Consider the following 25,395-nt stretch of genomic DNA (forward strand, 5'->3'; position numbering starts at 1 on the left):
GCATTCTTTTTGATTCTCCTCTCCATCCCTCCGGGAGTAGGGGGGAGGGAAAGAAAGGAGGGGAGTGAGTGAACGAGTTGCCTGACTGGGTTTAAACCACTACACAGGATAACTCCCAGTATCAAGTATCACAGAAATTTATCATGCTAAAGGAAAACCACACTCAGAAATCCCTGCCCTGCACCCCAGGAATGTAGGCAAACAATGAAGAATCTCAAATTATTTATTAGGAAAAGACAAAAGTACTTTTCAACATTCACACAGAACAAATGGTAATAAACCCAGAAAAAGAAACAGTAAAAAGTAGGCCCATCACAGAGGAGTTGGGTTATCACAAAGTAAAGGGAATCCAAACTTCATCCATGCAAACAAGCAGTAAAGAATTATTTACAGTTTTGATGGGATGAATTACAGCATTGGCCATATTTGGGCCCCAATCAAATTCCTCAGTGACATTATTAAAGGGATCTGATCTGTACATTCAGTAATGAGAATCTAGAAAAGAAAAATAATTTAAACCATTTACAAGAGCTGTATTCGAGATGGCAGAAAGGGATCATTTACAAGAGCTGTATTAACAGGTGACACAACGGTATTGAGCAGTAATTTATGAATACAAATTTGTAGCACAGTATTTGTACATCACATCTTCAGTGTCTGAACAGTAAACAAGAAAGCAGAGACATAACATGAGTGCAATGTAATAGAATAAGGCAACTTAAGCAAATGGCTCTTCAGAGAACTTTATCCTACCAGGGTTTCCAATTTCTAAACTTACCCATTTCGTTTTGCTAACTCACTAAAGTATTTGAAGATATCAGCTGGTGATGACAAGGCCTGAATATGACAAGACAGCAGATGGAAAATTAAATACTCCTTTGTTTAATGCCAAAACTCAGGAATGTAAAAAAGTGAGGATTATCAAAGCCCTATAAATCTTATCACACCAACACACTAATTTTCATCTTCTAGATGTGGCAATTTCACGTCTCAAATTTCTAATTCACTAGGCTTTTAGCTCAATTCTTTTGCAAGGCACAATCTGAATCTAAAATAACTCCTCCCAAAGCTTCTATTTACAATGTTCTTAAATTGATGCTAGAAGAATGGTGAAATGCAATTCATAGCAAAGATCAGCAACTGACACACCATATTCCAGCTTTACAGGCAAGACTAATGAACACATCTAGCTTTAAACATCATCTTCAATGCGTATTTTTGCATTTTTAACAACCTCCCCCAGTAATGACTGATTTTCTTGGAAGTTTTAGCAGGGAACAAATGCCAGTCATGTTCTACTTGACACTATTTGTCCAACCAGCTACCAAACCAAACCAAGATGAAGGGTAACACTGTAATCTGGCAATGAAAAGTCATCTGTATCCTAATGCACAAGGGGAACGTTACAGAAAGCAGTACGGGAAGCCAAACTTCCCAATGACTTGCCACACTAACAAACATAGTCCATATAGTCTAAATAAAAAGACAAAAGGGAAACTTGAAATAAGGCCAAGAAAGTATTTGCAAATGATAAAATTTCAGTCTGTCAAAACGACCAGGCCATAAATATTCTATTTACAAATTCTATTTAGAATCTTTATTTTTAACAGAAGATTTAGCACCACCAGGAATATGCAAAGTAGCACGACTGTGTTCCCCAGGCATAAGAACTCGAGGCCAAATCCTGCTCATCATTTTAAAACAGTCCCCACTGAAGAGAATCATCTACCCAAGTAACTAAAGTGAGCAGGATTTGGCACTCAGTTATGCAAACCTATACTACTCAAACATATTCCATTAGCCCATTAATAATTACAAATACATTACAGCATCTTTTGAGATGTTTTCAGAAAGTGGGGCTTTAAGAATATTTAATATGCTTTACATGTGTGAAGTAAAAACTAAGCAAATTAATTGCAGACTTCCAGAATTAGTAATCTTATCACAGATGACAGAATACCGGTGGTGTATTTTGGACTGTATTAGTAAAACTTGAAGAATGTAAGCAGGGAATTCTCCCTCTATACTGTGCTAAAGCATATTTTCGATCTCCCATGGTCATGTCTGAGGACTTAATCACCCATTTCATCCACAACAAGTGTTAAGTCTGCCCCCCTCACTGTGTGTTAATGGGAAATGGAAAAGTTAATACAACCAAATCAGGAACTGGATGTGGCAAGTGTGTTCGCAGCTCTGCAATGTGACCTACAGGTCTTGGCCAAAGACTTCTCATCTAACCCACAGATTTTTGTTCACTTTTACATATTACGTGGGTTTTAAGCCTACACAATCCAAATAAAGGATGTAGACAGTCCTGTTGCTAGGAAAACACTAAGAGCTAGTCTTGTGTGTGTAAATGGACTGAGGATAAAAAGTCAACTTCAACCAGCTCAACAGACCTTCACCTCTGCTAACCCGTTTCCTCAGGACTATAACTATCTAGTTTCCAGCATGTGAATAGCAAAAGTGACATTTCAAAACAGGTTAACCGCAAATTCAGGCATTAACCTAAGTTAGTAACTGAATGCCAAAGATACCATCTAGTCTTTAAGAAGCACAGATTTGCTCTAGATAAAAGACACTTCTGTTAGTTCCAAATGTTAAAATTGGACTGTTATTCTGAAACATTTAGAAATGAGAAGTTATTGCAACTTCTCTGGAAGTAGGCGTTTCCTGAAGACCTATACTGGATAGACAAAGAGTCAGCATTACAACCCTTAAAGGCAATATAATCACCTTGCATATATACTATCAACAACGCAAATACAAGGAGGAATCTCACAGTACTACTGAAGAAATATTTAACCCATTATGAGAAGCCAGAAGAGAACTTTTGTTCTTAATGTACAGCCTGCAACAAAGTGGGACAGCATGGTCTCATACACTTTCCATGCTCTAACTCTCAAACCATGAATGGAGGTGTTGGCAGAATCCCACAGGGGCTTGCTTGCAGAACGCTAGGGAGAGGGGAAAGGTCTTCAAAAGGCAGGTCACATCCGAATATCCCTTGAAAATCTTGACCAAACTCTGAGATGAAGAAAGTTTATCAAGCACTGCTTCTCTCCAAACTGTAAAATCTATTGAGGCTTTACTGAAAAGAATGAAGAAGTGTTTAGACTTAAACCTCTGCTAGCTTCAATAAAGAATGCTGAGGATATGCTGAATTCCAGCTTGCTAAGTATTCAAAATGTACTGCAGAAGTTCTCTTCTTGTTCAAATTGCAGTTAAAGCAAGGAGATCTAGAAAGGTGCAAGTGATTAAGTTTAACAATCATACCAACTTGGAATAGCTTCATCTAAAATGGAACTTCTTTGGCCAGAAATAATCTGTATTTACCTGACTAAAAGCCTGCATCAGTTTTAGGGAGAAACTGATACAAAAAACCTGTGTGTAATACTTACACAGACCAAATTGGAGTGGGGAGACCAAAGAATGCAAAAGCATTATGCAAGATAAGGGCTCCAGGGACAGGAAGCAGAAAGCTGATGCTGCTTTTCCGGCATCTCTAGCTACACTGGATTGAAGAGATCACGTCCAGGGCCAACAACCACCTGCCATTTCTCTGGTGAGCAACACTGGTTAGGAAAGCTCATGAATAAAGTACTAGTACCAGCAAAATTGGCATTGCATGAGAAAAAGAAAAGGCACTCACATGACTGATGGAGCTGAAAAGGATTACGCATTCAGAGTGAGCCTTACATTGTACTTGGGAAGAAATACCACACAACTTTCCTCCAGAGAAGTGGTTCCACTTGAAAAGACAACAGTAGCCCTGAGAAAACCTCAACTGGTCACTACTATAGCCCGTCATATTCAGTCAATTCACTCTAAAGCTGCTCCAACCAGTTAGCTTTGAGGAAAAGAAATGGCAAGGGTGAAAGTAAAAACAGAGATCAGGAAAAAGCCAGTTCCTTGAGTGATTTGTATAAAAGAAACAAACCTTTTCAATCTATTAGAAGAAAATTTAGACAAAAAGACTTTAAGGCTTGTCTTGCAACTCTCTGTGATGCCTAGCATTTCTACTGGTGGTAGAGTCAATCTTTAGAGACACTAGTAACAAGTTCTACATCAGGAGAAAATGAAATCCAAAGATGTGGCTTAAATACAGGACCCTGGGCTTCACAGTAGGATTTGACAATTTCTCTGGTTGCTCTTGTGATGAAGTAACCATTGTGATGATGAAACTAGTAAAAGCAAGCCCATTTTTTTTTAGAAGCTCAAGGGAAGAAACAGAGGTAGGGCATGCTTTCTGATTCTCACAGTAGTTTCTGTATGGTACAGCTATTTAAGGATTACTCCATTAATTTGTTCTGTTAACTGTACAATTCACTTAAAAAATGTATCTTAGGCCACATCAACTTCAAATGGTTTAAATTAACCATGGTCACTATGTTACCATCTTCTGCATGTGCTTCGGGTTGAATATGCAAGTAAGCTCAACTGCTGCTTCAAGAGCAGCTCTTTCAGCATCACAAAACAAGAAGTAGTGATAAGTATGGGCTGAAGGAACTGTTTCTAATCAAGCTGTAGTGTCTGAAAGTATCTCACTTAGCAAAAAAAAAAATATGCAAGTGGTTTGCAAAATGTTCAGGCAGCTGTCAAAACACCCAGGAAATGAAGTTTTTACAGCATTTTCTAACCAAATACAGGTGACTTTCCAAAGTCAATCGGAACTTAAAAGGATCAGTATATGGCAGATATAGAGACCTTCTATAAGAACCATATTAGCTTCTTGTTTGAAGTGCTCTGATTCAGCTTTAGACCAGTTTAACTGTGAGTGTGATTTGGTTTTTAAAAGTCTAAAATGAAACATAAAAGCAAGCACAATGGAAAGGTAGAATGAGTACAAGGAAAAGCAACATTGAATGGAACTGCATCTGCAACTGGCATTGGGTTTCATGAGCTGGCTACCCTAAGTTACTGTACTCTTAAAGCACCACAGAAAAGAACTAAAAATAATAAACTTGTTAGCATGGGGCTTTGAATTTTAAGCAAAGGAAGAGAAGACTGAAAACAGCACACAGATTTCTAGCACACTAAGTAGATGGTCTGTGAATACAACACAGCCATGCTGTGGAATACTGGAGCAATCAGCTTTAAAAATACCTTAAACCTCAAGGTAAGAATGTGTTCTAGTATGACTGCTCCTCATGCACCTAGAGGAAACACTCAACATTAAAATGGTACCATAAAACTGGGGAGCTCTTTAGTCCACAGAGTCATGTAGTTAACGACTGTAGAATATCCTTGTAAGTGTCAGATCTCATGCCCTGGCTCCAGGACTAAACTTATCACAATAATCACAACTGGAAAAGTATAGAGAAAACCCCAAAGATCAGTTCCAGAGAACAGATTTTATCCCAAGGCCACAATTTGATGAATGGCTCCATACCGCAAGTGCACTAAATATTGGTCCATTTGGTGCTGCAATACAAACTCTGATGTTGTTCTCCACCATCAAAACCAACCTTCCAACTCCAAAAGCAAGCTAACACCCTTTCATTTTCAGTATCTGGTTAGATTAAAATTAAGGAGAAACAATATTTTCAAATTAGTAGGATGGGGCAGAAATTTCCCAAACCTCCACAGAAATGAGCCAAAGCATCAGGATGAGAAGGTCCCATATGCAGTCTATTTTATATGGGTTTCTCCAGTTCTCTCAGGCTTTGTGGTACCTTTACAAATAATGATGCATGATGTCAGAATTGATGAGACACCCAAAAACCCCACCAGAAGGCATTTTACAAGTCATGTCCTCATAAAAGCCCCACCAAAACCAGAAAACCAAACTCAGAACTCAACCCCAAAACCTGCCATCATTAATCATTAAACTCTTGACTAAATCACACCACAGATAGAGGGCATCTTCCCAAAACACCAGCTGTATCTTCAAAGAAATGAAGAGGGTGAGTACCTTCACAAAACCTTCAAAACATCAACTGCTTAATCTGCTGCTTTGGCTGATTTTTTGTGTTTCCATTCTTCCCACTGAAATGAAACCATTATTCCCATTACACATAAAAGTAACTATTCTTACTGGGGGAAGCAGTTGTCTATGTCTTCCTCATCCTGTGGATGGTACCTTATTGTTTTTAAAGGCTTTTGTCTGCAAGTACATATGGAAAATTGTGCTCATAATATAGTATAACTAAAGAAAATATATACAGAACTGTTGGGCCTAAAGCCTCAGGAGTAAACTTGCAACATTTTCATGCTGAGCACTTTAAGGTTTGGCATTCCTTCTTCTGGAAGCTTGCTTTCAGAGTATGTATTGCATATTAAAAGTTCAATACTGGCTACATGTACCAAAGAACATAAACGATATCCTCAAACAATTCACTTTTCAATGCCCAACAGAGTGAAACCCTCTTCCTCATAATAGCAATATTCAGTAGCTAATCACTTCGTAAAAGCAGTTACAGAAAATCTGCTAGTTAATTCCCCCCTCCCCAGATTTAGTTCCCATTGCCATAAACACGTGCCATTTAGGTGGAAAATAGTTCAGTGTAGTGACATCTGGTATCTCAACTGAAATTTGGCAGCCCAAGAAGAGCACCCACAGCTCCGAAGTATCCCTGTTCAAAACAAACAGAAGAAGGTTTCAGGTTAAAGTAAATTCTGCACTAATCACACTTCAGTGACAACAGAGCAGCCAATGGACCAATGCTACAGGAAGCCACCACACACTTTTAACAGCTATCTTTCATAACAATTTTGTAGACCTTTGTGGAACATTTTACCCTTCCTTTCTAGCTTAACTTCAGAAGATTTTACCCCAAGCCTCCCCATACACTGCAGAACTTCTAAGACATGTATAAGTGACTCCTAAAGCACAGAAACAAACTTTGGTTTGGTTTTCCTAGAGAAGGTGCCTATTCTGGTTGCCAAAGGATCTTCAATACCCAGGAGCAGCACTATTCCTGAGGTAGAAGTCAAATGTTTCTTTCACTGCAAGTCTTTTGTAAAGTATTACATCCACACTGCAGCACTATTTTTGGGGTGTATGCTTAACCTACATATAAAGAACCGTGTTCTCCTGTGGAATTACTTTCCCCCTCTTGGGAAGCAGGATGTTTCCTGTCTCTGTAACTATGAAATACCTAGGTGTCTGGAATCTACACTTGACCAAATGCAGGAATTTAAAATTTACCCAAAACAAATCTGAAGGGGTAGAACTACCAAGGCACTATTCAGCTATTACTGCAGCCACTAGTGCCAAGACAGATTACTGTTCAGCCTCAGAATAAGCAGGAAAGGAAAACAGTTGTGAGAATCCACTGAAGGGGAATAGATGTACTGCTGTTATATTTGCAAACCATCAAACTGAGGACAAAACCTGCCACCCCACTGCCAAGAAGCTACAAGTCTCCCAACTGTTGCACCTGCAATTAATGCTGGTTCCCTATATTTTCACCAAAACAGGCCAAGTCTCTCAGCATTACATACTGATCTAGATGCATTATATACGGATACTAGATCTAGATTAACGTGCCCAAAAGCAGGTTATTCTCAGAACCTAAAATCACAACAACTTCAAGGTGTATCAGTGACAGTATGAAAGCAGTCCTTGTTAAAAGCAGTCTTGACTTCTGGGACGTTGCTCAAGCTCAGTTTAGAACAATGGAAGTATTTCAAAGGCCCGTGTTTTAGATCTCTCTCCAATGTGAAAATAAAAACCCAAAACCAAAGAAAGACTGTTGAACCTTGACACAGACCTCAGCATTTTCTTGTCCTCCTCTGAAGATATATAGTGTGAACCAAGATACCACAAAGCAACTTAAGTACTTCTCTAGCAGAGCACGCTGTCCCCACAGAACCAGCACAGCGTGAGCAACCTCCTCTGACTTTCAGTGTTTACTGAGAACTTGGTGTGTCAGGACATTACAGTCATGAGAGCTACTCAATACATGCGTTTTGGGTGACACAATACATAGAGATATATGAACCAAAGCTTACCTCATGTTCTAGGAACAAGGCCTTCAGCTGCCCTTTTGACCAGTAATCCAGTGCATATGCAAGAAGCTTCATTGACAAAGTATTCACACGTAAGAAATTGCCAACAAACACAACTCTGTTGATTTTCTGAAAAGAAAAGAACAACAGCAAAGGATTAAGTCTTTTCACTGTTTAACACAGCTTTGAAAAACTAAGCTACAAAAGAACAGGCTGTCTCCAGCAAGGAAATAAAAAACCCAAACAACCCACAATTAAAGTTCCAGACTTTACAACACACCATTACTTGGGGAAAAGGAAAAACCATGGAACCCTCAAGAACTGAAGGACCTAGTTTACAGAGAAGTAGCGTTTGTGTTTCAAATTACATGAGCATTTGCAGTAATCAAGCCAAAGAAACAGCCTAGCTAAAAGTAAAATTGAATGAAAAGCACTTGTATTTAGTAGAGGAGACTCAATGCCTTCATAGCCCTGTACAATGCTGCTTGATCCTTATGCAACAAGGCAGCACTGTAAAGAAGCCGAAGACAGTAAGACATAACAGATGTTTCTTTCATCTTCAGACCTCAATCTACCTCAGCATAACATTAGACCAAGACTTAAACACTAGAAGTGAGCTGTGAATTGCAATCAAGTGAAATGTAAAAACATGAAAAAAATTTTAATTTTCCCCATTGACAGAAAGAAATCCAACATTAAGTGGAAGCAACATTAAACAGTGGTTGAATGCTATGAGAGCAAGAACCAAAACATTTAATTGTATTAGTGCTTAAATAAGCACTTAGTAATGTTAGATGAATGCTCATATCCAAGTAACAAAAACTAGCAGGCCTGCAGTCAAATGACTAACATGCACTTGCATTTCCCCATCTTCAATAGTCCACAGTGAAGACAAAGCAAACGCGCTGTTAAGGCACCCAAACATAATTCTGCTCTACAGGAGGAACCCGAAATAATTCATTGCTTTTTATCTTTATACATCAGTTCAAGCTACAAGTTTATGTATCCCTGCAGTTATGTGACATAGTTGGAATTAGACCAAAAAACTTGAAATAAGCTGCTCTGTGCAGTTTTTGAGTTCTGATTTGTACTGCTTTACCCCCACCCTTAAATATACATTGCTTACATTTGCCTCAGACTCAGATTATTAGTATGTACTTTCAACTTCATCCTCATTTTAACTATTGTTATCAAATTTGCCATAAACCAAAAAGCCAAAATTAACTTAAAAACCACAAAATTAACTTTCTACTCCAAGACCAACATGAGAGAAAGACAGAGAAGGGAACTGAGGGAGAACGGGTATATGGTATATCCAGAAAAAGATATTAGTTTGTCTGCTCCTAAGCAACAGGAGGGTCACTGCAGGTGACAAGCTGGTATTTCCGAGACTACCATGTCCATAGGTTTTAAGCAAAGCTCTAGGTACAGCTACCCTCAGTCTCCTCTAAGAAAGCTGTTACTAAGCCTCACTTTATCCAGTTTCTTGATAACAAATGAGGAAACCCCTGGTGCTCAGACACCCATATCTTCTATTCCTAAAGAAAGAGGAGTATTCCTAAAGAAAGAGGTCATGCCCAAAGTATCACCTCCTCTGACCTGCTGGCTATGTCCTTGCACCTCAGTAAAAGGTCAGCCTTCACCATGCTGATTCATGTCCAGTTCAACTGCCAGCACACTCCTCTTTTCTGTAGTGCTACTTCCTAGCCAGTCTGTATACCACTTTTTGCTATGAGGATGCTATCCTGGAAGATCAGTGAGCTATTCTGGGCTCTTTATGACATTAGGAAAACCTCCCACAACATCTTGCTTCCAAAATTCCCCCAGAACTAGCATCCTGTTCTACTCAAGTCCATCTAGAGTCTCCATTCTGCTGCTTGTAGTCTTTACTTTTCCCAAAACTTTAAACTCTCACTATTTTAAGGCTGTAACTGAAACCCTTGACCAGTTCTTCACTCACAAACAGCAGGTCCAGCACCATGCTTGCCTGGTCAGTGTGCCTAGCACTGTCAGAAAAACATCCCCAGCACACCTATAAGTATGGCTTGCTTGTGATCTGCCATATTACCTTCCAGTAGAAGTCCTGATAGGCCCTCATAAGAACCAGGACTTAGAGGTCCTCCTGTATCCCATGCTGTGTATGTCAGTGTAAAAGACGTAAGCTGGGCCCATAATCATCCTGCTTTTGCAAGGAGACTTCAAGGCCTTTCATCACAATACCCTGTGCTCCCCTGCTCCCTCATTTATGTGCAGGCTGCGGGCTCCATTTCCCAACAAAGCTCATCTGAAGGCCTCCTTATCAGCTTCCCCTAGATATCCTTGTTCCACTTCTCCAAAGACAATCAAAATATTCTGAACCAATTCCTTGTTCTTGGATACATTATTTTAGAAGGAACTTAATCTGAAACCAAATAACAGACCTATAGACAGATCATTTCCTTGTCAGGCTTTACCTCATTTACTGCACACATCCGGGCAATAGACCCAATGTTATTGGTGATGGTGACCAGTATGGCTCTTGCAAGATCTTCTTTGCTGACAGACTCTCTCTTCTCTTTGTAGATCATATTCCCAAAACTAGAACAGGAAAAATTTCTATTAAGCACAAAGTGATTCATGTGCCTTTGTTCAGAGTATAATTTTTATGCTATATCAGAACTTAAGCCTCATGTTTGTTCTTAAGTAGCTCCTTTTTTAAGCCTGTATTAAATATAGCAATCTGACAAATGCCACTACAACATGCGTGTTTATTCCTTCACAGGAAACAGTTAATCTTATTACAATAACGACCCCTGACAAAATATGTCTGTTTAGATTGCTTTACTTCCACAAAGAGCCATCTACAGCAAAGGCAGTCTTATTCTTATGCAAGACTACTCTCCAAGTCTAGTTCCTGTAAATTAAGTCAATGTCTAAGTCTAACTGGTGAAACCACCAACTCCTCATGCTTGCTTCCTCACAGTATCTATCCAATATCTATTGATAGAAAAACAAACCTCAAACAGAAAATAAAACAGCTGACAGACTGCAATTTCGGTTGTACAAATGAAGAGTTCTGGATGAGAAAGGAATTTTCATTACTATACTCGGTAGATCATTTCTTACATATAGTAATAATGACAAGAATCCATAGCTATGCCTGGCATTTTACCACTAAGGACTCTGTGCCATACCTAAGTCAGTTCAGAGAACTAGAATTCAGACTATTCTAAAACTCAAAAAGTCATTAAAGATCTTAAGAGTCTTTAAAAGTAAACAAGAATAACAAGCACCTATATACAGAGCAAGTTAAGATGTACTGACTAGAAGTGTGAAGTCTGCATATATTAAGACCTCTTATCATATGCTCTCTCAACAGGCCTGGATTCAGCTGGCTGGAGAGGGAGAATTAAGTTACTGGGAATTAAGACCTCTTATTACTGAATAAAAGCAAAAATTTAATGAACTCTCTTATACATATATTAGTTTCACTCCCAAAGTTTATTCTTCTTACATTTCTTAAGGGTAGAGAAGCTGTAACATCACCAATAACCTTCCCCCATGGAAATAAATCTTGAGTGGTCAGCAAGTGCATTGCGCATCACTTCGTTCGTATGTTCTAATTCTTTCATCATTACCATTACTATTATTTTCCCTTCTGTTTCTGTCCTGTAAACCTCAACCCATGTCCCTCCCAACTCTCCCCCCATCCTGCTGTTGATGGTGGAGTGAGCAAGGGGCTATGTATTGTTTAGCTCCCTGCTGGGTTAAACCACGGCACCTCTGCAGTTTGGTCTTGCCACTCCTATGATCACCTCACGCTCTCTCTCACATGAAGCTGTATATGTGATCACCTCACATTCTCACTCATGTGAAGCTGTATATGACATCCACTCTTCATACACTTTCTTCAGTACCTACCTAGCAGGTTGCACGTGGCTTTAAATCTTGTGGAAAACTGAGGATACATACATTTAGGATAACTACATTTAGCTTAACTACAGGAGAGGTTTGCTGAAAGCAATTTTCTTTGTCTTAACAGTTAAAGTCTTGGTTTTGAAGCCTCCCATAGACCAGCAAAAGAAGCAACAAAGAAGTCTCTTGCTTACCTGGATGCTACAGCCCACCCTGGCAAGCCAAATCTTTCATAGTCTCCTCCATAAATATCTCGAACAAGTTTGTCAGCGTGTGTGCTGTCTCCTTTGGAGGCCATTTCCAGAGCTTCTTCAAAACTTTCACAGCCTGTCAACAAACTGCACAGACCAAGAAAGGTCCCTCCACCTAGACTGAGAAGAAAAAACAACAGTTACTTCCTCATATCAAAGACGAAACACTATTTCCATCCAGCTAACAAAACAGATAAAGCCCTCCAACTTCCATACCAAGCTTTCTGCTTTCTTGCTTAAGGTTCACCACACTAACAGCTCTCAATCAATTCCTGTATGAAGATAGGCTGAGGAAGTTGGGGCTGATCAGCCTGGAGAAGAGAAGGCTGTGTGGAGACCTCATAGCAGCCTTCCAGTATCTGAAGGGGGGCTATAGGGATGCTGGGGAGGGACTCTTCATTAGGGACTGTAGTGATAGGACAAGGGGTAACGGGTTAAAACTTAAATGGGGGAAGTTTAGATTGGATATAAGGAGGAAATTCTTTCCTGTTAGGGTGCTGAGGCACTGGAATGGGTTGCCCAGGGAGGTTGTGAATGCTCCATCCCTGGCAGTGTTCAAGACTAGGCTGGACGAGGCCTTGGGTGATATGGTTTAGTGTGAGGTGTCCCTGCCCATGGCAGGGGGGTTGGAACTTGATGATCTTAAGGTCCTTTCCAACCCTAACTATTCTATGATTCTATAACATTCATGTAAGTTAGTTACAAGAAGCTAACTATACAATAAGAGCTAACAAATAGTTAAACTCTCAATCTGTATGCTGGAAGACTTAATTAGAGATAAATTCCCTAAATACCAACATCTTGACACTGACTGATCCTTGATCATTAACTGTAAAACACGTGTAGACATATTTATTCTTATGAAGCAAGAGAAAGACAGGTTCACCAGGTACATTCTCAAAACCTGGGAGAAAACCTGTAAAGCTCTCACTACAGAGCATGTCCAACACTCATCAACTGATAAGATACTTGCCAAATCTCTTCAATAACAGAACTATGGGAATGGGCTTCTGACTTCACTGAATGCAGCTGTAAACTGAAGATAAATACTTTTCCATGCTACAGAGTCAGAGAAGGGATAGGTGTGGGGAGCCAGGGACAGAAACCACTTTGAAAACAGAAGGCTGATTGCTCTGTAGAGTAACAACTCCAACTTAGGTCATTAAGTTACCTTGTTCCAGTTACTCTTTTATAGTTGTCTTTGGAATGGACCGATAAAATACTGACTCCTGAACCAATGTTAACAACCAGCAATGGGTATGGATCATCCAGGTTAAAAGGCATCTTTTGGCATCTCTCAGGATCTGAGGCATTTTCAAAATAATAGCACTCTGCCTGCCCATTGAAGCTGACAGAATCTATATACAATAAGCCTTTTACAAGGCAGTCAAGCTCGTCCAGTTTGTGCAGCTGGAGGTTTCCAATCTGTGGTAAAAGAGAAAAGAGACAGTGTCAACATGTTCTAACATTGCTTAAACATGCTACAGATTTGTGAGTGTACTTGTACTGCCTAACTTTAAGAAGCTGCTCAGGAGCTTCAATCCCACTATAAAGCCAACAAAAAATGCAGAGGTGAATTCTGAATACATCAGTTAGCAAATGACTCTGACTATAAATCTAGATCTGAGACTCCAATCAATAACAGACAGGCAGAATAAATATCTGCTTTGGTAAGTCCAGAGATAACTTCTGAGATACTCTGACACTAATCCATTGAAAAATTCACATTTTTCGTCAATCTAAATGAAAATAAGTCACCAAACACCAGAGAAGCCCCACCAAGTGTCATCTTATGATGAAACTCACACACCTGCACAGCTTTTCAAGGTCTCCTTAGATGTCAAACAGTCATTTCTAAGATGTCAGCGGACAAAACTCTCAATGGCATCATACTAAATATTTTTACAACTTCACTAAGACTCCAAGATGGTAAGAAAACCACAGGGCAGAAATTCTATGGGACTTCAGGCTCATTGTGGCTCCTCCTCAGTTTTGCAAGTGATATTTAAACTGCTGATCTCTCCTAAAGCATAAAGACAATTTAACAGGTGCTGTGGACTCCAGGAAGGCTGTAATTTCACATGATACTTAAACCAGCTGAACTCTTGAGCTTTCAGAGAGCGCTCACACTTTCTCCCTTACCGCAGCACAGAGTTCCAACAGTTAAGAGTGCAATTAGGCAGCTAATCTAAGGGGAAGCACCCAGTCTCTCTGTGAATCAGGTAAGCTCACATTTAGAGAGCAGCCCACAGCTGCTAGATTAGGAATTGCACAATCAGACTGGACTGCACATTGCTGACTGACATCAGTACCAGACCACAGCACTGTCAGTCCCCGCCTCATCCCCCAGGGCGCTTCAGCCGTTCTTGCCATGACACGACTGAGAAGCCTCACTGCTGAGCAGATCAGGGAACTGAACATCAAATATTTCTGTGGGGATTTATAATGAATTAGTTCTGTACAAATTGTGACCCTACCCACAAACAGTTGTACCACCTCAATGCAAGACTGGTACAGGAACAGAAATAGCAGCAGATTTTTTTGAAACCAAACATTTTGTGCTACTGATTTGTCTTGTCTCTGAAAGCACAAGAGTTCTGCAGCCACTTTAAAACCAGGGCATGGGCTCACTGCATACTGTGGTAAGAGTCTTGGTAACAACTATCTTCGCCTAGAAACTGCATCTAACCAAATGATCACTTATGATCATCAAGAGAAGTCAAATCACCTCAGGAAAACCCCAAACCACTCTGCAGCTGAAAAAAGACTGTCTTTGAGACAGGCATTTTGTCACAGACCTCTGAACACTGCACTGGTCTAAATTAATGAGGATAATCCCACCCACAAACACTGAAAACCTATCAGCAAAGACTGCTTAGGAAAGAAAATCCACAGTGAGCCAAGCACCTCACAAGTCTAAGCCCATTTCCCATCAAAAATCCCAGTTAACTTCCAGAGGATCCTGCATTTCACTGCATTCGTGGAAGTTTCTAATAGGCTGTTAGCATCAGATCTTCGTGTTTATTATGGTCAGAAAGCATATTTCTAGATTATCATACTTCAGACTGGAAAACAAATGAGTAACTAATTATATTTGAGCATTCCAATTTTTCAGCATACTGCTTATTTTAACCATGCCCAGCAGTGCTTTCAGCAGCAGCTTCAGGAAAAGGAAAGACAGGCTACCTACTGTGCGAAAGTCTTCCTCAAACTTGTAAGCGCCACCACCGGTGGCACACAGCACCGTGTGTAGTGTGGAAAAGTTCTTATTTCTTCCCATTTGGATAAAAGTAGGCAAATCTTGAGTTGGGAATCGAATAAAGTGCAAATTTCCTCTTCGAGCAAAAATCGTTAAGTCTTTCAGCTCAAGGTGGACATCTCGAATGCCGGTGGATCCATAGGCTACGTTGGAAGTCAGGTATTTGCGGATGCTCTTCAAGCTTTCAACTTCCTCCTGCTCCTCCTCTGCAGTGATATCAATAGGTTCAAAATACGCAAGTTTCACCAAAGTTCCCCCAATGTCCATGCCAAACCATGGGAAAGCTGTGAAGATACAAGAATGGGTCGATTAGCTCTGCTAAAGAGCAAAAGCACCTAACTTAAGACTAAACCAATGCTACACTTTTCAACAAAGAAGACATTAACAACAAACCTCCACAGGAACACAGAATTAGTTCTATTTCCACTACATGACTGAAATTCCCAATGGCTGCAGGTAAAAACGGAAAAATGAGCAACACTGAAATGCTGTCACGTGTACTCAAAAAGCCCAACTAAAAGCTCCCCAAAGTACCCCATATCTTTCATACAAACAGAGAATAAAGGATTACAATAACCTTCACTCCCCAAATAAGTTTTGACACAGTTTAGCACAAAGACTTGCAATGCATACTGGAGAGAAAGCAGGTTACACACAGCTGGTAGCACACAGAAAATCAGGATTACTGAATCTAGGGTCCAATTTTCTTTTTTTGTAGCTTGGATAGGAAGGCAGAATTTCTGTATTACAAACCAACACAAAGCCACAAGTACTTTGTCAGTTTTGTGGGATGAATGCAATTCTTAACAGGGATTATATGGGTTATGTCATCTAGGACCATGATCTGAATATGCCTGTATCAATAAATCTTCTTATTATGTATGGTGAAACAGAGACTCAGACACCATTTTCATCTGAGAGTTTCCCCACTGTCAGCTCCCAGAAAGAGGGTTTAAAACTGAATTTGTGAGTTTAAATAAGATCCTGAGCATCCACCTGGGAAGCTTGTGTTTTTATTTCCTAATTGCTACTATAACTTGCTGGGTGGTTTGGCTGGTTGCAGAATTTCAATTTATTTTTTTTTGGTTGCAGAATTCCAATTTATTTTTTTCATATGCAATTCATATACTATAGAAGCATGAAGCTCAGGAACAAAACCAAAAAGATGTTAACATAGTCATCATGAAAAAGATGTAACTGTTGGATTTACATTACCAGTGGGACCTATCCTTGAGAAGAAGGGCCTACCAAAATGCTTTAACATGTTGAGTCAAGTCTGGCTGTATTCATTTACAACAGGAGTGCAAAAGTTAAAGCAAACGGAAACTTAGAAGTTGCCTCAACTTTAAGGAATGGATGTCCAGGGAATGTTGTCAGCTGTTAACAAGAAAGACTGAGTCAGTAACCTTACTCATCTTGAGAAACTAAATTGAAATACAAGCATAAATTCTGTGAGTAAAAATCTAGCACCAGGTGGGAAACAAGAAACTATAAACCTGATATCTGTTCTATAAAGCTGAGATCTAAGCGTCAGACTAAGCATGAAGTCACACATGAATTAACAGCTGCAAACCGACTCCTCTGCACCAGGACTCTGCCCATCGGAACATCTGTCATCTCACTGTCTGACCACAACTAACTGGTAATTTATGAAGCCATCTCACCAAGTTTCAGCCCCTTGTCATAAGCAATGTCACAAGACCAAAACAGAAGACGAGAAGCTGATTCATCCAGCAGAACAGAAAGTGTCTGTAGGAGTCAATCAGAATCTAACTAGGACACAGCAAGGCAAGAATTACCTAAAATACTTGGGATTCTTCCTGCTTAGTGTACTGAGTAGGGCATACTGAGTAACTAGGATCTGGTCTTCCACAACAAGGAGGAAGGAAAAAGCAGCTCAAAGTTGAAGTGATGAGCTTAAAGAAGACATGGTGCAAATCATGCCTGCTTGTCAGATGATCCACTGCATTCCATGTGAAATGATCCAAAAGGGTTTGCAAATGTAGCATTAGTCACATCTCTGAAAACCTTCAGGTTTATAAATCTTGTATTGAAAGTAAAAAACAAGAACAGCTGAACTGTAAGGAAGTTTATTCCTTAACTCAAATGAGAACATGTTTTATGCTGAAAATGGATCCTGTACAATACCAGTTTGCTGTGATAACTGAATGTTCTTAACAGCAGTTTAAGGATTTTGAAACAGAAGAAATAGGTCAGTTTTCACCTCTGTGCCAAACCCCAAGAAGTTTCCCATTTTTCTATTGAAAATCTGTCAAGACTTGGCTGGTAAGTACATTGCTCAACTTTCATTTGCAAAGTGGAGGAGTTCTGACAAGCATCTGGGCACACAGACTACCGACTTACTCCTTATATAGGCAACCCAGAGGAAGATATTCTATAAGGATTCCTGTGTACATAAGCCACTCCTGACTGATTTGTATACAGATACAGCCAGAAAAAATAAAACCACTTTGTTTTCCAGACAGAGAAGGGGATACACATACATTGAGATGATAAGTACATAATCACTTGAACAGTGGCTGCAATTTTGGTACTACAGGGATAGAAGATGTATCCATGCTCCACTTACCTTTAAATACTAGAAATACACTGATTCTAGAGAGCTAGAATGTAATTGTATGTGGACGCAACATGGAAAACTTGTGAACTCTCCTACTACTGCTGCAGCCTTTGGGTGGATCTTGGCTCAGGATCCACCCCATCTGGATGCAAGGGGGAACGGAGAAAACAGGAACCCATGCGAAAACATCAGATCCTCTTCCAGTTACTGAAAGTGATTTCATTTGCAGGGTTAAAATAAGGCCCCTGACAGATTGAGGACAGAGGACTACTCAGAAAATATACTGAGAGCACGCCCGAGTCTCCTACGAGTCCTCCCCTCCAGCAGCTTGGCTGAAGACGACACACCCACTTTAAGTCATGCCATACATCCAAGGAACCGGTGCATCACTTTACAACACATATATGAGCACACTGCTTCTAGAATCATAGAATGGTTAGGGTTGGAAAGGACCTTAAGATCATCCAGTTCTACTCTGCTCTAGTGAGACCCCACTTGGAATACTCTGTGTGCACTTCCCGAGGAGGCCACGAGGATGATCAGGGGCTGGAGCACCTCCCACACAAAGGCAGGCTGAGAAAGTTGGGGCTGTTCAGCCTGGAGAAGAGATGCTGTATGGAAACCTCAGAGCAGCTTCCAGTCTCTGAAGGGGGGCTATAAAGATGCTGGAGAGAGACTCTTCATCAGGGACTGTAGCATTAGGAGATGGGGTGACAGGTTCACACTAAAACAAGGGAAGTTCAGGTTAAGAGATAAGGTTTACTGTGAGGGTGGTGAGGCACTGGCACAGGTTGCCCAGAGAAGTGGTAAATGCTCCATCCCTCCCAATGTTCAAGGCCAGGTTGGACAGAGCCTTGGGTGACATGTTCTAGTGTGAAGTGCTGTGACAGGGGGTGTGTGCTTAAGGTGATGTTGCTACTTTTTACGGCATGTTCAAAGCACAAGAGTTTTCACTTTTACACATGATATCTGCAGCATCTGTAGCTGGTACAGTCTCTCGACTCCATGAAAAAATTAATTCTGAGGCAATCTTGTATTTGAAAGCTGCCTTGGAAGAAGACAAAAATAGCATGGCGTGTACCTTGGGCTGAGAATACCTAAATAATTCTCCTAAAAGTATTTTACACTTATATCTGTGGGTCATGCTTCGCCGAGTGAGAGATTTAGCAGAATGACAGCAGCACAACCTTTTGGAAAAAAACATCCCCATACTTCAGCTTGATGCTTATGGCAGTCCCAGTTAAAGAAACATGCCTGCATGAGACCAAAACCAAGTGCAGAACCTTTGTCCCAAGCTTATAGCTCTGCAGACACCAGGTCTGAGGACTTGCACAACGGTAACCACCATTCCACAGCTTCAGTTCATAAGGAGAGTCAATCCACCTGCATTAAACTGGGCCTTTCCCAGAGCTCCAAAGGAATTTGGTCATTAAAAGACTTTTCTCAGCTCTCCCTCTTTATAACTGTTGTTATTCCTAGGGATAACACACTACAACAGGTGATGCACAGCTCAGAAGTATTCCTTGCTGAGAATTTAACTGCTCTTGACACAACAAATGCAGTGCCCTGTCTTTCCAAAGATCAGCTCCTCTCTGCAGAGGTCAGCTGCAATTTGAAAGAAGATACACAGGAATTGAGTTTTTTTACTCAACAAACCCAATTGCCTTGGATAGGCTACGTAAAACTGCTGCAAAAACATGCTTTCTGCTTTTAGGAAGTCACACCAGGCTCTCTTTAAGGATACATAACTGAGAAGAGACAAATACATAAAGTAGAACATAAACTGGGGATTCAAAATCCATATGGTTTAATGTGATACTTCACACACATCAAACTGTCTCCAACAGGAAAGCAAAACAAGTATCACAATACCTAACCTCCTTAGTTCCAAATCCAGCTTTTCCATCACTCCCCAGCTCTGCCACCAGCCCCTGTGGTCCCTAATTAGACACAGTCTAACCAGGAATCTTTGCTATAAAGCAACGGATTGTTCTGTACATGCCCTGAAGACGGCTTTGAGAGGCAATCTGCTCAGAGGTAAAACAATGATGTTTAAGAGGATTCCCTAGAACTGCTTTCTGTACATGGAAAAGTGCTTTCTGCAGGGAAGAGTACTGTCACATCGTGCTGTGGTCATGTAGCAGTTCTGCCTAGGAATAAATCCCATGCTGATGGCTCTTGGTTGTTGTTAAAATTAATTGTTAGAGCTACACAGGGAGGCCTTCTTCTCTTGCGTTTGCACTTCTCAAGTTCTTAGCATATGTAGTTTCTGGCAGCAACCTTAAGGTCACTTTTATCTTATCATACAAGGTCTTTATAGGCCAAAAGGAAATAATTACAGTAAAAAGTCTTTCTTGTGACAATACAAGCACAAAGGTTGAAGTGGTCTTCTTTCCTATGGGTTCTGCTTCAGCAGAGCAGAGGACCTCTGAAGTTCTCCACCCAGCCCAAATACAAGTATTTTGACTTTGTACACCCGTTTGGACCCAAGGCTGCCTGAAGTACACACTCAGACTTAACTACTTCCCTTTTTCAGTCAAGCATAAGATTCTTCCATTTAACACAATCTGTATTTAGCTTCTAAAGACTGAGAAACAGTTTCTAGTGGATGCTTTCCTATGAATGTAACCACACATTTGAAACACAAACACCTTTAAAATACCTCCTTTTCACGGTAAGATAATATAACAGTCTGGGTCAACCCTGCATCAGATTATCAAGAGCTAACCTTTGAAGAAGAGTAACTGATTCCTAATTCAAGCAGGGAGCTTTGCAACATAAAAGTATTATCTCAGAACTGTCAGTAACAGCAGAGAATCGGCTACCAGGTTCTGTGTCATCTTTGTAAGAATACTTATGTATTATTAAGCCTCCAGACTGTTGCACTTGAAGTACAAACACAGCTTGGGAACAACTGTCAAAGCATGCTGCAGTTCATGATTCCATATTGGCTTAAAATACAAGAAAGGAAAATAATAATAAAATGACAATAAAAGTTCACTTCTGCAGCACAGCATCACTGTATGAAAGTATGTATTATTCTCAGTTCTGATGTACAAAACTTATCTTCTAATTCAGCTTGGTATGTAGCCTTTGATAGCAAAACAACCTTGATCCCATTCTTATCTGATTACTGACAAACCAAACAAGTTAACTATAAAAAAGTTATACTGAACACAGTATAACTTACACAGTGTTTATAAACATGAACTACATGTACCTTGCCGTTTCTCCAAATGAGTTCTTTTCTATGTACACGCACATACCCTTACGCTTCCGCCAATTCCCTGAAACATCTGCACACAGCAGGGTAAAACTTAATGATAAACTAGCACCTAAATCAGTGAGCAGTCTAAGGCAGCTACCATATGTGATGGTCCACGTAAAAACGCATCAAAGGATGTTGAACTGCTTCATCAAGTGGGGTTCACCCTGTGGCCAGGTAGCAAGTGGCCTTTGCTGTGCCCGTATTACACGGATGTGTGCCTGTGAGCCTCAACAGAGCAAAGGTGCACATCAAGTGTCCTCAGCCCTCAGCTCACTGGAGAGGGTCTCTGCTTTACTAGTCTTGTCACAGGCTTTTGGTTCAAATATCCCAAGTCCTGCTCAAAATAGATTTGGGCTGGATACATTAAAGTTGGGTGTTAATTCTACCTGACATGCACTATTACATGCTCCCAGTCCTCCCATAGGAGGACTTCTCCATCAAGCTCTGTAAACTTCACTTGCCCACTCGGCCACCTCTCATCATGCCACAGAAGGGCCACATCTGCCAGTGGGAGGTCAGGTGTTAACTGGCAATTACTGTAACTGCTCTTCATTAGGTTTATCACATCTACAAGTGGATGCCATGGAAAGCTAACACAAGACAAACCAGCTTCTCCCTCCTTGCTCATTCTGATAATTTTGTTGACATTCAGCAGGAGGCTCTTCGAGGAGAGGTGTTTTGATTCTAGTGAGATACAGCATGCTTAGAGGCATACTCTAACACTAACACATTCAAACACTGTGCCTGCCAGGATTAACTCGTTATTAGAAATACATTTTTCAATTGCAGTGAAATGAGAGCCTGGAACATCTGCTGTGGGCTAATACTCAGCTTTCAAGGACTAATAAGAAAATGGTAGGATACCACAAGACTAAGCAGCAAGTCCTGTGAACAGGAATATCAAAGCTATTCCCCAGCAACCTAAATATATTTTTCACCAATTCTACTGCATGAGATCAGTGTGTCCACTAAAACTACATATGTCTGTAAAACCGCATTAGAGAAAATAAACTTTAGGTTTTCACCTTTTCTCTATACTGCTACAGCATTTTGCAAATCTCTACTTACACACTTTCACACATGAAGGTATCTCCATTTGCCACAGGGGAAAGGCCTGCATTAGTTCTCAAATTATCTTTAATAAACAATTAGAAGCACCAGACTAAGAGCAACATACACGGCACAGTAAACATGAGAAGTGCCTGCTGTGCCTCAGCAGTCTATACCAGAGCCAAGCTGCAGGGCTCACCAGAGGAGCACAGCACGCTGGCACTCTCCTCCTAGCAGTGCCTTGCCTGCCCCACCAGTACCAAGAGCTGTCTGAATAAGTGGCTCTGTTCTTCCCTTTAGACAGATCCCACGCAGCAGCAGCTCTGCAAGGCACTCCGCTCTCACATTTATCATCTCCACCCCCAAGTAACCTTTGGAAGTTTCTCTTAAAATTGCCAGCCATTCTTCCCCGTTTCCTCAGAAGAGCTATCACACAAATACTGGCTGGAAGGGTCCTCTGGAGGTCATCTCGTCCAACTTCTGTCACACCAGCAGGAAAACTGCCAACACGAGATGAGATCAACTACAGCTTTGTCCTGCCTATACCTGAAGGCCTCTGAAGTTTTTCAAGGATCCTCTAAAGATGGACACTTCACAACCTCTACAGCTTCCACTGCTACACTAGCTACCAAGTACACCTGCAAAGGGAATTTAAGCAGCCTCTTTCAGACAGGCAACCCCAGCTGCCCTGTGCCGTAAATTCAGCTGCATTTCTCACAGTTTTTACAACAACAAAGTAGGCACAGCATCAGCCAGGTGAAGACTGGAAGGGAGGAGCACACAAGCATGCCTGGGCAGTGTATCCACAGCAGAAGTTCTGAATGTGGAGGTGTCTCCATTTTACCCTCACCTCTCTCATGACAGACAAGATACTTTGTCAGTGCAATCATGCTTTCTTTCATGAGAAATCGCATCACAGATACAAGTACATGTAGGCTAAAGCTGTATTCTAAACTCCACTTTGCAGGCTCTTACAACAGACTAAAGACTGCCTGTTAAATAATGATTAACCCTTCTTCTCCTGCATCAAATGTGGCTCCAGCACAGGGAATTAAATACTGGCTTCACATAAGAAATGTATATCCACTCAGCAATTTTACTGAAAAGTATCTACAACTGTCTTAAACTAAATAATTTGTATCTAAACAGTCTAGAAGTGGTATTGAAAGCCCAACTCAGCTTTTAGATCAACTTGAGCACATAAACCAAATTGACAGCAGTACTCGGGCACCAAAGGCCCTGAACATCCACAGACTTTTTAGTGCTCTTGTGGATCTGTTCCTCTTAAAACACTGAGCTGCTCTCCCACTTCAGTGTGACTAACCAGGAGCAGTGATCTGCAGAATGGCTTTAAGGTTTATTGTCTAAGGTACTAAGTGCTCTTACCTTCAAAAATGCCACTGGCTTCAAAATATGTTGAAGAGTCAAGATGGAATAAACACCACAGTTTGACACCGTAACCTTCCCCTCACTGCTTACGCAGTTCAAGTTGTTTCTGATTCCCATCATTAAGCCAATAGCAAAATCCAAGTTCAAGAACTGGAAGAGTACAACTACAAATTTAGCATATTTAAGCAGATGAAACTTCTTGATAGCATTTGGCACTGCTATTTAAATCCACCACTCCAGAAAACAGCCTCTAAGGCCCAGCAAAGACTCTTCTGAACTTGAGCAGGTTGTACAGTAGAAACAGCCATACTCTTACCATTCTGAATTACCAAACACTATAATGTCTTATAGCCACTTGATTACTTCAGAGTCTTGATATAATTCGTTAAATGTTATACCAGAGAAACAAACACTGTCTGAACTGTCCTCTTCATAATCATGATTACAGTCAACTTGGGAATTTCCACACACCTGCACTAATATGAGGCGATGGCTAATTGCATGCTAGAAGCTGCACATTTAGGGTTTCTTTAACATACCACAAGAAACAAATGTTTATAGCTAGCTCTAGAGCTACACTAATACTTCCTGTCTTAGACACACTTGGGGATTTTCTTCTTGTGCTGCTCAAACAATGTATTTAATATCTACACTTTCAATATGCTCTTCATAAGCCAGGCATGTCAGATGACTGAGAATAACAGCAGGCCCAGCTCTTCCGGACTAGCCATCTTTTCCATATGGTAACTCACCCTGAAAATAAGCCTTTAAGTATGATGACAAAATAAAGATGGCCTAACTCAGTGGAGCATCCCTTTCTGCTAGTTACACTTGAGTAAGCTTGACAGCTGTGTTGACTTGCACTGCTGTGTATCTGTTACACTGGGAAAACAGTTTGTACGTAGGCTAACTTTACTCAATCCAATTCTCCCTCCCCACAGAACCGTACCAGTAGTATTAGACATTCTGTTTGCATTCACCTGAGTCTGAACCACGTGTGTGCCTGCCAAAACAAATAGGGTATTCCAAAATCATAAACAGTAAGCAATAGGGTTACAGTTGTGCTTGTTAAACGGGCGAATTCAGGGTATCTTAATGAAAAACTCGTACCCGGTTATTCACGATTATTCCTAATATTTGGTTTTCACTAGCCCTTAGAACAACCTGCGGCAGCTCCAGCCGCCAGTGCAGGTGCTCAGTGCGCTGACCAAGCGCCCTCTCCATCAAAGGCAGCACCCATCCCCAGAACAGGTTGTGTGACTTTCTGTTCCTCCAACGCCAGCGCTGAACAGCGCCGAACCGCTGCGAGGCCCCACTAGAAAGGGACGCACAGGAGCGGGAAGCGCCTCGGCGACAGCTTCCGAGCCCACGGCCGGGAGCCAGCCGCCCAGCCGGCCCCGCACCCGGTTACACACACACACACACGCACCGTCCCCCGCCCCGCCACAGCCCGCGGCCTTACACGGCTTCTTGGCGTCCTTGATCTTCATGGCGGTGCGGCGGCGGCACGGTTTGCCGGCCGGTTGGGGCGGGAGGGGCTCGGGGGTGGGTGTCCTGCCCCTCGCCTGATGGGGCGGGAAGCGGCGGCCGCTCCTCGGGGCCGGGCCTCGCTCTCCTGATCCGTGGCCGAGGGGCGGCGGGCGCCCGCCTCCTCAAGAGCGGCGTGGGCAGCCCCCACCGCTACGCCCGCGGCCTGGGCAAGGGCTCGTCCAGCGGCGGCATCGGCTAAAGGGCCGGGGAGGGGACAAGG

General features: G+C 41.3%; 1 protein-coding gene across 2 annotated transcripts; it reads right to left on the reverse strand.

Moving 5' to 3' along the window:
• Positions 1-207: 207 nt before the first annotated feature.
• Positions 208-25,395, reverse strand: PANK3 (pantothenate kinase 3). Of its 2 annotated transcripts, none has more exons than XM_062629198.1 (7): positions 25,108-25,394; positions 15,289-15,641; positions 13,270-13,523; positions 12,042-12,218; positions 10,407-10,530; positions 7,957-8,082; positions 208-6,575 (listed from the first exon to the last, which is right to left on the reverse strand). In XM_062629198.1, the coding sequence occupies exons 1-7, from the start codon at positions 25,133-25,135 to the stop codon at positions 6,525-6,527; spliced, it is 1,113 nt and encodes a 370-aa protein (XP_062485182.1). In that variant the 5' UTR covers positions 25,136-25,394; the 3' UTR covers positions 208-6,524. The 2 variants fall into 2 exon arrangements, with proteins under 2 accessions (XP_062485182.1, XP_062485181.1); XM_062629197.1 differs by lacking the exon at positions 208-6,575 and adding an exon at positions 6,584-7,656 and having other exon boundaries at positions 25,108-25,395.

Source organism: Pezoporus occidentalis, unplaced genomic scaffold (genome assembly GCF_034315485.1).
Source record: "Pezoporus occidentalis ecotype Australia unplaced genomic scaffold, CSIRO_AGI_Poc_V1 ctg33, whole genome shotgun sequence".
NCBI classification, from domain to species: Eukaryota; Metazoa; Chordata; class Aves; order Psittaciformes; family Psittacidae; genus Pezoporus; species Pezoporus occidentalis.

What these genes read in the sequence shown, in the direction of transcription:
- PANK3 (XM_062629197.1), bottom strand. Translation starts at nt 25,135, where the DNA reads ATGAAGATCAAGGACGCCAAGAAGCCGT. An exon ending in TTGAGGAAGACTTTCGCACA is followed by an intron (nt 13,524 to 15,288) that starts GTAGGTAGCCTG and finishes CTTTTACCACAG; the next exon opens with ATTGGAAACCTCCAGCTGCA. An exon ending in CCTTGTTCCTAGAACATGAG is followed by an intron (nt 7,657 to 7,956) that starts GTAAGCTTTGGT and finishes TTCACATTGGAG; the next exon opens with AGAGATCTAAAACACGGGCC.